This window comes from Lates calcarifer, linkage group LG7_1 (genome assembly GCF_001640805.2).
Source record: "Lates calcarifer isolate ASB-BC8 linkage group LG7_1, TLL_Latcal_v3, whole genome shotgun sequence".
In the NCBI taxonomy this organism is placed as follows: domain Eukaryota; kingdom Metazoa; phylum Chordata; class Actinopteri; family Centropomidae; genus Lates; species Lates calcarifer.
This window is the reverse complement of record NC_066839.1, coordinates 11,477,971-11,492,228: the sequence shown is the minus strand read 5'-3', so window position 1 is coordinate 11,492,228 and position 14,258 is coordinate 11,477,971. Positions and strand designations below refer to the sequence as shown.

The 14,258-nt window shown below is 40.4% G+C and overlaps 1 protein-coding gene across 1 annotated transcript; it reads left to right on the top strand.

Moving 5' to 3' along the window:
* The first annotated feature begins 6,467 nt into the window (after positions 1-6,467).
* On the top strand, positions 6,468-14,248 carry smyd2b (SET and MYND domain containing 2b). The gene is given in 14 exon segments (XM_018694541.2): positions 6,468-6,694; positions 8,388-8,451; positions 9,357-9,467; positions 9,566-9,626; positions 10,170-10,294; positions 10,529-10,596; positions 11,267-11,369; positions 11,884-11,994; positions 12,138-12,161; positions 12,163-12,259; positions 12,462-12,502; positions 12,504-12,637; positions 13,284-13,392; positions 13,542-14,248. Coding segments are annotated over 14 exon segments (1,299 nt in total). The 5' UTR covers positions 6,468-6,524; the 3' UTR covers positions 13,623-14,248.
* Positions 14,249-14,258: the final 10 nt, after the last annotated feature.

Genomic DNA, 14,258 nt, shown 5'->3' with positions numbered 1-14,258 from the left:
GTAGTTGTAGCTTGAGTGCAACTTGGGTGTAAGTCGCCAACACGAGTGCTGGAACCATATGTTTGCTGATGGGCCTGGGACTAGACCCAGCATGAACTCCTCTCCTGTGATTCCTCTATTCTCAAACTCTACAGTAGCAGAGACATACAAATCGGGAATTTTTTTGTTTGGGCGTGTTTGTGTGTGTGTTTGTGTACTGAGGAAACAGAAACAGCAGTGTCAGTGTTTGAAAGGCCTGAGAGCAAACTAGACTGCAAACACAGGGCAAAAGGAGCCAAAAGAAGTGATGAGGCAAAACCTAAGGAGAAAGAAAGAGGGAGACAGAGGAGGGAAGAGGGAGACAGATTAGCCCAGCTGTCTGCTCATAAAAGCGGCTGAGGGGTGAGGCGCTAAGCCCTCCAGTGAAAGCAGAGCTTAGGTGGGTGACACAGGGCAGTGGACCCCACTCAGCCCACAGTGGCCTACAGCATAGGGCCTGAGCCAAAGCAAAGACACATGGATAAACAGTGGGAGATGAGGCTCCGCGCCTGCAAAGCCCACAGGCCTAAGACGGACGAACAGGCGAGCAGGCAGGCAGGCAGGCGTCACATTCCCCCCCAGCCAGGAGTGGAGACAGAGGGGGGGTTAAGGCTTAAGGCATGGCTCCCTATCTGGCTGACAAGGGACAAGGCGGGATGGTAGACATTGTCTCAGTCAAGTCAGTGAGTTCATCAAAAAGAATGTGGATTTACTGTATATTGCCTGGGCTCGACTCAGGGGAATATGGGGACAATTACATATGGTCTTGGCATGCATGCCCTCCTAAAGCATAGCCCAGAGTTATCAATTACTCTGTCCACACTCTCTCCACTAGATGCAAACACACATCATCGTCCATCTCTCAAGCCGCGCCCCGCAGATGACCCTAGTTAGCACAGCAGCCTGGGAACGTCCTGCGATGACAAGGTCATGAGTATGAGGTGAGGAGGCCTCAGTCCACAACTACTGCAAGACTGAAAGCAGCAACAGTCTTTAAATGCACTGGATTTCACACACAACCCTTGTCCACGACCTCATGGCAGAGAGGCATTAGCAGCTGCCGTTTTACGAGGTTCCCGATGTGACAATGTGCTGCATATATCCATCAACAGTATGGCCACAAGTTATACATACAGTGTCTTCTAAGGGTGTAAAAACAGCCACAGTGCTTATGTTGTCTGAGCCTTGAAGAGGTACGCGGGGAAGACAGTTCTGACAATGTGCTGATAGATTATGAGACAGTAAAATGGTAGATTTGTGGTAAGCCTTTTGCTTTGTTCATGTAACCCAGGCCATTGAACATTGTGCGTCTTCTCTTAGATAGGTTATGGATAAAAATACACAGAGAATAATACTGGAAATGCAAAACCATTACATGTTTCCACTGATTGTCTTACATTAACAATTAAACAGTATACCTAGCTTATTCTGTGCAAAGCTTAGAAGCACCACACTCTATTGTCTATGGCTTAATGGCTTAATTTGTACAGTGTGGTGCCCCCTGTTGAAGTGCTATGGCCCCATCTCTACTTTTCGTTTACAGTACTTTTTTTCCTTCACTTTTTGGAGCATTTAATACAAGGGATGAAAATTCTATTTTCAAATTCACTTGTGTCTAGATAACTTGAACCTAGAGCTTATCTCACCATGATCTGGAGAGAACACAAGGAAACACCATTACATTACATTAACTGTCCACACATGAAGTTTCATTTGCAAATGCTCCAGTATTTTTCACAAATTGCAATAAGGTCTGAAGAAAAGCACAAGTCAGTTTTTTCACAAAATTTGTCATTTACCATCTCAAGACCTTTTAAGACCTTCCATAATTCTTTTGTCATTATCAGTTACTCTGATGATTATTTAATAATTAATTTTCCTGATATTCCTGAATAAATTAATCACTCAGTCTATAAAATGTCAGATAAATAGTTGAAAATGTCCATCATAATTCCCTAAAGCCCATGGTGACATCTTGAAATTGCCTATTTTGTTCAATCTACAAACCGGAAAATACTTGGTTTATTGACAGATATGGCCAAGAAACTGAGTAGCTGGAATGTAGGAAGTCTGGAATTTGAACAAAAAAAAACAAAAAATTAACAATTATATAAATAATCTACTGATTATTAAAATAGTTGCTGCCTTTTAATGTGAGTCAAGTAATTGATTAATCATCAAATGTCATTGACTTTGACAAGAAAAAAATGAAGAGGAACAAATATGTTTGAGCGAACATTTGCACCAACAGACTTCAGTCCATTTGACTGACATTTTCTGGACTCCCACGAGGCCACTTGAGCACCTCACATTGGAAAAGCTGAAACTGCAGAAAACCTAATCTAAGAGGTTTCCTCCAGAACTGAAGGAGATGGATGACAGGTGAAACATCTTCAAGTATCTACAACCAAGTCCAAACAACTTATTCTCAACCATAACAAATATTATGTTGAGAGCCAAATAATAATAATAACAATAATAACTCAACCGATATCTCAGACCAAACAGGTCAGGTCTACTGTATCTATTTAATACCACTGTCCTGTCTCTTATTCTGTTGATTTCCCCTAACAGGGTTTCCTTGAGAACTAAATCTACTTAGGATTTATTGTTTCTTATTATTTCTCGTCATTGGAAATTATAATCCTTTCACCTAATCCCCCTCTCCCGCCCTCTCTTTCAGATCATATTCATCAAGATCATCCCCTCTGACAAAGCAAGAAATCAGCACAGTGGGTGAGGTCTAAAGAGATCGCGCACTGGAACAAGGGGGTTTCTTCCAAATCAAATCAAGTTCCTCTGATGTAATCAAGACGAGACGCCAAAGACGACGACATAATCTCCCAGGGACATGCCTCCCTTGCTTGCACATTATTAAAAAATGAGGAAGAACAAATCTTTAGATTGAAAGACTGGAAAAATGGAATTATAATAAATCAGGAAAACTGGGGCAAGGTTGGATAAAGCCTTCAGATACAGATGAGGGACAAATCTTCACAGTGGTTTGTGCTTGTATGTGTTTGTGTGTGTGTGTGTGTGGGGGGGGGGGGGGGTGGGGGGGGGGGGGGGGGGAGTGTGTGTAGGTGCGCAGGAATGTAATGTGTTTGCATGGTTGCTTATGAAATATTTCAATTTACTCAAGTTCAAGTCCCTGACCTGAGCTCGCTCTACCTCTACATGAAAAAATCAGGAGTGCCGGTCGTCCCACCAGAACTCTCTCAGTTGTCGGATAATCTGTCTGGATCTAAGGTGACTGGTGAACTGTGATGTGTCATGGATGGGCTTCTTAATCATCTGAAGGTGTATTTACAAATAACACCCACATGATGGCACAATGTGACAAAAGTGGACACCAGTTAGGAAACTTGGAGGCTCTTTCTATTTATCTGTCCAGGTTTGATCTCCATGATGGATAAAGTAATGTATAGTGAATAATGCAATCAAAGCAAGTGTTTATATAGTTGAATACTAAAGTTACATCTACAAACTGTCATTTGCCTCGAGGCAAAAGGATAATCGCTACAAGAGAGTAGATATCAGCTTTAAAGACACATTCCCTCTTCACCACCAGATGGCCTCACTGAACTGCAGTAAAAAAGTCCCAACACTGTAACAAGCTGTAGGCTATTCATATAGTGTAGATGAGGGTATGTGGTTCTTTACATATCTTAGATCAGAGAAAAACATGCCTGATATGAATGAGTGTAAAAAAAACTTCCCTGTTCTCTCATTTCTTGCAGTCACTCTGCTTTCCACTCCTCAATAAAGCTATGAAATGCCCCAAAAAATACTAAAACAGAGCTTAGTGAAGCCTCCTTAATCCACAGCTACACCTTTTAACATCTACAACAGCAATAAGGCAGTAAACATACAATTGTACTTTAAGCTTCAAGTACAATTGCTAATAATCATTCTATTTGCATGAAAGGTTACTGCAGTCTCAAGCATACTTTGGTGTTTTCTGTTACCACAGTGGATGGATAGTGTGACAACATCTCCAGTGACAGCTCATTGTCTGTTTAACGTCAAGTGAGTGTGCTGATATGGGGCAAACACACCACAGGGCTCAGACAGAGAGAAGACATGAACATCATACAATTTCTTGAACCTGACACCAGAGCCCCCCTTTTACAACCTAGAAACAGCATAGCAGGCATTCAGCAGTGGAAGTGTGTCAGCACAAAGGCACCAAAACACTGTAAGCATGAATGTAATTAATTATCTACCCTCAGAGATTTTGCTGTATCCTTTATACTGTAGTATCAATCTTGGTCATATCTTTGGGTGATTAGAGCAGTGTTTGTAATGCTGAGAATGAATGAGCAAGGCTGCCTTTTTGCTGTACTGGTTTGTTATAGTCACAGAAATCATCTTCAGTGTGATGAAACACCATTATTGTCAGGTATATCATTCACTGCATTAACCAAAGCTACACATTAATATATTATTTTCTCCGAGAACAATTTTTGAATACTTTTTCCAGAAATCACACTGTATCATCAACATCACATTATAATATTACATTTTGTCTGTCAGAGGATTTTACCCCTTTAAACTATTGTAAGCATTTGCTTATAGTAGAGGTTCTTGCCCCAGTTTGAGTCCTATGGTTAAGCTGCTCTTTGAGAGGGGTCAGTTAAAATATCTCTGAAACTAAGTATTGTAAGCCTCAAGAATTTTATCAGTGGCATGGTTCAGATGCAAAGTCAGACAAGTCATTTAAAGAAACAGGGTATTATAGTTGGCAGTTGGACTGCAGAAGCACATTTAGACAACATCTACACTGTATGTTCACTTCGAAAGGAAACAATACGCACAACGTACATGCATGACTTAACACACTTTTCTTATGTATATTCGTGGCATGAAAAATCTACAAGTTTACACTCTCATGCAGATATCAACAGGTACACATTAGTTTTGAATACTGAAGACAGTGAAGATAAAAACACCAAGACCTAAGAATGTTTGCATCTAGACGTATCAATGCATGTAGGCTTTCAAATACAAGACTCTTAAGAAATTATCCCAAGCAATATGCATACCCTCTGAATTAGCCTCTGCACAGGCTAAGTCACAGACCACACACCATCAATACATAACTCAACTACAAACAACAAATAAATGCAGAATTGGGGAAATTCCAAATCATCTAAAGCCGTGAAGCCGCTGCTAATGGCCAATGTGTATTATAAACTCCGTAACATCAACAACAACATAGCAAAAGCAGTTGAATATACACAGCCGCAGAAAGACGTAAAACCACGAGGAAAAACAACGAGCAAAGAGGCAGAAAGAGACAGAAAAGGTAAGGGAATATTTGACTCACAGTGTCTGAAGCAGAAGGCCATCCTTTCATGGAGATGAGGTGGTGAATATCCATGTCCATAGGTGAAACATTTAGGCAAGCAACAAGGCGATTCCTCCACATTATCTGATGCAGAAGGCTCCATGGAGATGAGGTGGTGAATATCCATGTCCATAGGTGAAACATTTAGGCAAGCAACAAGGCGACTCCTCACATTATCTGATGCAGAAGGCCTCCATGGAGATGAGGTGGTGAATATCCATGTCCATAGGTGAAACACTTTAGGCAAGCAACAAGGCGACTCCTCACATTATCTGATGCAGAAGGCCTCCATGGAGATGAGGTGGTGAATATCCATGATATACAGTCCCACTGAGTGCACTTGTTGCCGTGATTGTTTGTTGACAGAACTCCTCTTCATGCTAACTAGCTGCTAGCTAACTGGTTTAACAAGCACCTGTGACGCAGCTGATATCACTATCAAAATTACAAGAGCAAGCTAACTCTTCCGTTTGTTTGTTTGTTTGTTTATACATTTAAAATACGTTAACTTTCCGTTGTTTATAGTGAGACCCAAAGTAATGACTTCACAGTTCATAGTTCACGGACGAGTTTTTTGTTTGCATTTTTGTTTTAAGTCAACTTCACTTAGCTGGCTCACACGCGCATATCACCTGTTTGGGTGTAATATCACCGTTGACCTCGAAGACCTGTCGCTAGGGGCGATGCTCCACTCATTTGAGGAAATTCAATGAAAACTTACGAAGACAACGAAATAAGATTTTGAAAAAAAATAAATGTAAAATAATTAAATTAGAATGATAGTTAGGGTTCACGAGAGAGTTCTGACGTTACTGTGGTTGGAGAGGAAAAAAAACACCACGGAGACCCCCCCAGTCTTGTTGCCATGGAAGCACTGCCCCCCCCAAGCTGCCACAAATGTACAAGTATAACTTACTCTATAGTGCCCCCCAAATCAGTTACTATGTGCTATAACACAAGCAGAGACTTTGCCTGTGCCACAAAAGTTTTACATAGTTTTCATTGTTTGTATAAAACTGCAAGCTGTGTTACTATGAACTAGGCTATAACTGGGGGAGGGTACCGCCCTAACTCTCAGAGCTGAGGTGACCCTTCCCACTTTTCTCCTTCTGGGTCTAGAGTCATTCAGAGGGAAGATACCCCCGGAGGAGGCACGATGACAGGAAGCATCGAGGGACTTGAGAGGTTTGACAGTCCGGGAAAAGGGCGAGGACTCCGCGTTACCAGACCCTTTAAGTTGGGTGAGCTCCTGTTCTCCAGTCCAGCGTACTCCTACGTGCTGTCAGTAAAAGAGAGAGGCTGTTTGTGTGAGTTCTGCTTCACCAGGTAATGGCTGGTTATTTATTTTTATCCTAGCATGCTTTGATAACTCACTTTATTTCCTTCCCATACTTGATAAAGTTCATAAAGAGCCTCATCTGAACACTGTTTGCTTGCATCAGATGCAACTTTGTTATGGCTGGCACCCTGTGGCAGCATATCCTATCTCAGTACATGTGATTTATCTCTGAGTGAATCAGAAAACACATGGTTAAAATACTAATCAACTGCTTAGTAAGTACTGACCACCAAACACACAAACAGCAAATGTCAGTCCACAAAATCTATTTCAGTTGAGTGGCTCATCTTCCCAAATGGTGGTTCCTGTATATCTTCTTTCACATGTGACATACTGTATCCTATCTGTGTAGTACATGAATGACACCACGATTACATAATACAGTCTGTTTTGACTTTAGCTGAAGTTGGGATTGATGAAAGTGTTATAAAATGCAAGTAATATAATAATGTAATCTATTTTGCAGACACATGCCATTTTATAATATTCAAAGAAGTTTATAGAGTGGTCAGTTAGCAAGGTCATCATAAATACAAGGCACATTCAATAACTTTTTGTGTTGTAGCCCACAGGTTGCACTGTGTACACATATCTTTGATGTATGAAATTACATCACAGTATTCACTCTGCAGCAGCAGTGTTGTTATCCCATGTGATGAATTCTTATGCTCAATATTAAGGAATTAATTCCTTTAAACTAATATGAAAAGAGGCAGAAATCAAATTATATGCACAGTTTGGATTTTGTGCAGTGACATTTTTTATTGTCCAGTGCTGATACTTGCCTATCAAGTGACAAAAAGTGGATGTTTAAGAAAGTATTACTTTATTGTAACCCACTGTAATCTATACCTCTGACCTTAAGCTCACCCCAATCCTATTTGTAGGTGTTACCTTATTTTTTATTCCTGATGCAGTCCAGTTTAACCCACCTTTGTCCTTAGTCTTCCATTAAATAAAGTAGACCCTAGCCTTGACAATCACAGAAATCTGTACAAATATCTAGTACAAATGTGAATTTATGGATATTTGGAGCTTCTTCAGTTAGCTGTGAGTTTGACATACCGTCAACTCATCAGATCTTAATTAATCATTTTGTTTAAGCATGGAGTACAGCTGGACTTTACATCAGGCAGAGTTTTTCCCAGCTTTAACCCATCTTGTTTTCCCGCCACTTAGCCCAACAACCAAGCAGCTTGTTCAGACTTTGTGTAAGTGTCACAAAATTATATCAGTGGACTTTTGGACTGCTTTACTGTTTCGCTGTGGTAGAAAGACAGCTGGTCTGTCATAAGGTCAGCTCTATTAATACCACAGAATGTTTTAAAGCCCTTCATTGCTATCGGTTACAACAGGCCACCAGCAACTGCTGCTTCTTGTCTCAGAACGGGATGTTGAGATGTCCACACACATGCTTACACACTGAAGCAACCAGACACTCACCTATACACAGATGCACATACAGATACATTCACAAGAATGAAGTCTGATATATTCTGAGTGATCTCTGGTATGTAGGTTGACGTCCGATGGGTTCTGACATCTGATGTTTGAGTGCCGTTTCTTTGAGTGTCTAGGAAAGTAAATTGTACAAAGATGTGTGATGGCCTTACAGTAGCTTCTTTATGATCTGCTACTGCCATCCATAAGATAATACTCCCTGTTTTTTGTCATTTCTAGGAAAGAAGGATTGGCAAGATGTGGGAAGTGCAAGAAAGCCTTCTACTGCAATGTGAAATGCCAGGTAGGAACCACTTAGGTGAGCGACAGAGTGAGTCCTGTGTATAATATAATGAGTCATGTGTGATTGCTCACAGGACTTTGATATCAGTATTAAAGAAACTGTCCCTATATATATATTGAAGCTCAGTGTCCAGAACCGCTACAACAGTCACTGTTATGCTGTTACGCAAGCAGCATGGCTCTGTGGTTGGTTGGTTGGTGTGTGAGTGAAATATCTCAACAATAATTTGATAGATTGACATAAAATTAAAATGTAATGACATGAAAGACACTCATGGTCTCCAGAAGTCCATCACCTGGGTTTTCATCTGAAGGGTCAACCATCATGTTAGTGACAGCTCTTTAATTGTATAGCTTCTAAAATCAATGGTAAAATTCCTGTCGCTTGATATACAGCTCCAAGCACAGGTAATCCTAGGTATAGCTGAGAGTGACAAAGTACAGTTTAGACAGATGAAAGTTGTGGTGTAGAGCTGAAACTGAGAGGCTCAACCTGTCCTTAAATAACCACAGTATGGAGGATAAACCCCTTGTGTTCTTGGCAACAACACGTCCTTTCCTCTGGTAACACCTCAAGCCAAACTTTCCATTTTTGACCTACACTAGTGCTAAAGACATAATAAAAGCCAAGGTGATCCATTCATCATGAAGTTCTTCATCTGTCCAATGATAAAGTGCTGAGCATCACAGGTCTACAGACCTTTAGTCCAGTTCCCTTATACTATGATTTCATTTTACTTGAGCTTGGGTAGACTGAAATTATTTGGAATGGGGGATTGTGGGTGGACCAGTAGTGAAGGTAAGTCCTCTTGCTTTACTGCAGCTATGCCAGCTGTAGCATTAAGTTTTAACTACAGGGTTGCTCATTTGTATGTCATTGTGATATTTCTGTGTGTTTGTGTGTAGAAAGGGGACTGGGCCATGCACAAGCTGGAGTGCTCTGCAATGACTGCATTCGGAGAGAAATGGTGCCCCTCAGAGATGGCCCGACTGGTGGCCCGGATCCTCGCCAAGAAGGTTGAAGAGTTAATGACACTAAAAATGTCCTGTTGGAGAATTTATCTGGCAAATACTTTACTGTAGCTCATTGTGGTCATGCCACTGGTTTTCCACAGAAAGTGCAGAAAGAAAGATGTGTGTCTGAGAAGATCTTGCTATTAGGAGAGATGCAATCACGTGAGTAAAATCAACACAGAGAAAAGCATGCATGGTAACTTTTGAGTTTGTACTTTGATTACTCTTTTTGGACCTTATAAAACAACAAGGGAGGCAAAGTCAAGATAAAGTAAGAAGACTTTGAGTCTCTCTACTTCAGTCTTAAGTGGCTCCAGATGTCCCTCTTTAAAAAGCACAGCCCATTAAGATTAGAATGACAGAAACACCCATGGCCACATCTATATATAACCTATATATGTGGGTCAAACGGCCATTAGACAACATAACAAGTGTAACAGCTTGAATGGGAAGCAGGAGCACTTCAGACTAACACTTAGTCCTGACTACATGATGTCTCTGTAAATCAAATGGTGCTGGATTATAGCAGAGAGTTCATAGCTAAGGTCCAGTTAAAAATAAAAAAAAAAAAAGAATTAACATGATTTTTATTTTTTGTGACATAAAAAACAAAAATTTATCACTGGCTGAAAAATACCATTAATAGTTGTATCAAATGAATACAATTAAATAATAAATGATAATATGTCCTTCTCCATTTAACAGATGTGGAAGACGTAGATAATGAGAAGAGAGAGATGAATGAAGCAGACATTGCCGGACTATATCAGTTTTATTCCAAACACTTGGACATGCCCGACCACAAAGACCTGCTCACGCTGTTCTCCCAGGTATTACACACTCCCACACACACATCCAGTAAATGACTATTGATAATATCTGTGGATTCTTACTATTATAATCATTACTACTACATCAGTATGTTCTGTCAGACACTTGTTGAGCAGCTATAGATTGTGTAATATTAAATGTGTTGCATCTTTAATTCACTGTAAAAGAGGCAAAGACTGATTAATATGTATAAGCATTATGCCTGTCTCTGCTCCATATCCTTTATTCAACAGGTTGCCTGTAATGGTTTCACTATAGAGGATGATGAACTGTCCCACATGGGCACTGCAGTCTACCCAGAGTAAGAAGGGAAACTGTCATGTATACATACAATCACATTTTCATTCAGTACTGTACAAAACATGTAAAGGTACAGTATATCACACAGTATGTTCTCCCCTTTTTTTCAGTTGGCTTAAGATTCATGTCTTGGTCCTGTAAGATTTAGTATCTTAATATATCTGTATTGGCACAGGTGAGCTTTATATTTAATCTGGTATTCACCTTTATTAGTTTTATTAATTATTAATTTACATTTTAAATTTTTCTTGCGAGTAAGAGACATCCAAAGAGGCCTGACAAGACAGCTTTTCTCCTCCAGTTGGTGTTTTGGTGGTATTATCATCTCCCTGCTATGGTTGAAGCTGCTAAGTTTTAAAATTGGCTGTGTGAAGGTGAATTCGCCCTCTCAGCTCCTTGTAGAGCTATTTCCAGCCTGCCACCCAGGTAATAGCAAGGTCGCTAACATATTTCAGGGACACTCAAGACCTCTGTGTAGGCACAGCCGTAGCATCGTGCTAACACCACTTAAAAATAACAGCGGTTATGTCACTGTTATGTCATTGCTCTGAGCAATAATAAGTCTCACTGCTCCTACCTCATCCATTGTGAGGGAAAGTAGAGAGTGGTATTTTTATTCTAATCTTGCTCTCTCTCTCTTTCTCTTGGTGTCTGTTTGTCTCTCCACACAGTGTGGCACTGATAAACCACAGCTGTCTCCCCAGCGTCATTGTCACATATAACGGGACGTCAGCTGAGGTTCGGGCTGTGCAGGACATGAAGCCCGGAGATGAAGTGAGGAAAGGGGACAGCTGCCATTAGAGGGGGTTGGGCCTGTTTTTTTTTTTTTTTTCCCTAAGTGTGTGTGTATGTGTGGAGGAAGGCGCTACGGTTTTTACAGGCAAGCAGAGAGTGTGTGAAACATTTGCTAATTATATTACCCTCTGTCTGTGAGCATCACAGCAAGAAGATCCACTGAGTCACAGTTAATGTTTTAACGTCAAATGACACTTAAATTATGTTTAACTTTAAATTGTAAGCCAAGCATTGTTTTTTGTTAATATTTTGGGAAATACACCTGTTCTCTTTCCTGCTAGATTAGAGACATTTATTAGTTATAAGTTAGTTAAATCTCTTGGCTGAATATGAAAATATAGATGGTGAAGTTATTTTCAGACCTGACCCTTTAACCTGCAGTTATAGCGCTGTCTGGCAGCGAATTGAGACATTCAAACAAGAGGAGATATGTCAGGAATGGAGAGTGAGCATTATTTGGGATTTTCATGTGCTGTGTTAATGCCACCTCTAGGTGCTCATCAGCTACATAGACCTCCTTTATCCAACAGACGACCGCAACAACAGGCTGAGAGAGTCTTATTACTTCACCTGTGACTGCCAGGAGTGTAAAAGCAAGTCCAAAGTAAGGTCCAGTGTAATGACATGATATGCAATATTTTGATTTGCAAAGGCAAGCAGTTACCAGCACTTATGGAGCCCTTAGTGAAAAATGCTACGTATCCCACAGGCTGAGGTAGTTGACTATGACTTTGTCTCTACCTATAGGACAAGGCAAAGCTGAAAATACGCTAAGCAGAGTGACCCCATTGAGCCGGAGGTCATCAACAACATGGTGCGCTACGCCAGGAAAACCATCAGAGAGTTCAGAGCCTCCAAAAACGTGAAAAATATCCTTTAATGTCATTAACGAACACTTTTGTCGTACAGTTTGTCTGAACTTGATTTTCCTGTTTACACACTTTCTAATTATTTGCAGTACAGTATTGATTTACTCACTAACTTACTCTAAAACATTTGATTGATCAGAGTCCCTCAGTCTTTTCAGTTCAATCTCAGCATGTGTTCAACGCAGCCTTGACTCTGTTGCACCCCCTAGTGAGCTGCTGGAAATGTGTGAACAGAGCCTGGAAGGAGATGGGAGCCGTCTTCGATGACTCGAACGTCTACATGCTCCACATGATGTATCAGGCCATGGGGGTTTGCCTTTACATGCAAGATATAGATGGAGCTATCAGATACGGCGAGAAGATCCTCAAACCTTACAAGTACTAAGAGCACACACACTTTGTAAACATGCACGATTACCTGCAGGTCAGGTATTACAGAATGTAGGCTTTTCATGTACCTGTACTGTATTTATTATTTGCTAAATTGTGTAAGTATTTCATTTTTGTTTAAATTAATTTCTCATATCCCTCAGGAATGGTAACAATCACAGAGAACAGAGTTTTAACCATGATAAGAACTAATGGAAAATGGATAAAATTTTATTTCTTTTTTAATCTGTCTTTTGCAAGTCCACCAATTTCACAGAAGTGTAATAAGAAATCACATTAATAATATTAAGCCATTTTCTACTAAAGTAATTTTACTTGAGTACGATATTCAGATATTCTAGTGCTCTGCACTTCCCTGGCCCAAAAATTTGTGTCAATTTGAAAAGTTAGGAAGTTGATCGAAGATTTTGTACCAGCTCATATAATTCTAAAATATGGGTTTCACCCTCTACATTCCCAGTTATTAAACTGAACAGAACAGGAAGACTATACAATTTTAGAAGAGGAGATAAAGGGTTTGTGTTGTCTTGTCTTATCTATACAATATGATTCCTTATATTATCATATGAATACTTTTTTGATCAATTATTTGTGTTTGAGAAAAGTAACTACGTGTGATCTCTGTCCAATGCAGCCGGCTGTATCCTCCCTACTCCCTGAATGTGTCCTCCATGTACCTGAAGTTAGGCAGACTGTACATGGGGATGGAGAGGCACTCAATGGGCATCAGCGCTTTCAAGAAGGTAATGTGACGCTCTGACAGATTCTCGTACCAGATACAGGCCCTACAGATGACTCTTAATGAGGTTAACAGCAGTGAAGACTGTGTTTAAACAGGAATCATTAGGTCTGAGTATCATTTGAAATTCTACTGTTTACTGTGCGCCCACAGGCATTGGCCATAATGGAGGTGGCTCACGGGAAAGATCACTCCTACTTGGTAGAGCTTCGCAAAGAGATGGCACAAAAATGAAGAGAAAGGAGAGAAAAGACGGAACATGGCTGATCCCTATGGACTGCATACACCCCTGTGATTAGGAGGTTTACAGAACTGTAGACACTTTCTACTCTTTTTGGTACTGGAGCAATGATAGAGAGCATTCATGTTTTTATAGAAGGTTTAATTTATGGATTTTTGGAAATTACATTTTTATGTTAGTGTTATGTGTACAGCAACTTCAATTGTGTGCAGAATACTTTTGTACCTTGTAGAGTTGTTATACTGGGGTGAAAAGCTGACTTTGTGAAATTAGCTTTTTACTAACACTCTTCCCAAACTGCTGATGATTTTGTATTTTGTTTTGTCTCATGACTGACGCATCAGCTGGAATCAGTCGTCCATCAGAGTCAAGATGTTTACGTTTATGTGAAGCGGAGGGGGTCAGCACAACAAAAATTCCTGTCAGCTAGTCAGGACAGCTGCCTCACCACAAGGGGCCTATTAAAGCTGCAGAGTGTGCCCAGGGATGGAGGATTGTGTTTGCGTTAACACCTTCTGTGACTGCTCTGTGCGAATTAATACTGTGAGAGAAGCCCTCTCCAACCCACACGGCATGACAAATTTAAAAAAATAAATTAAAAAATTGCAAAATGAATAAATTTGTGGCCA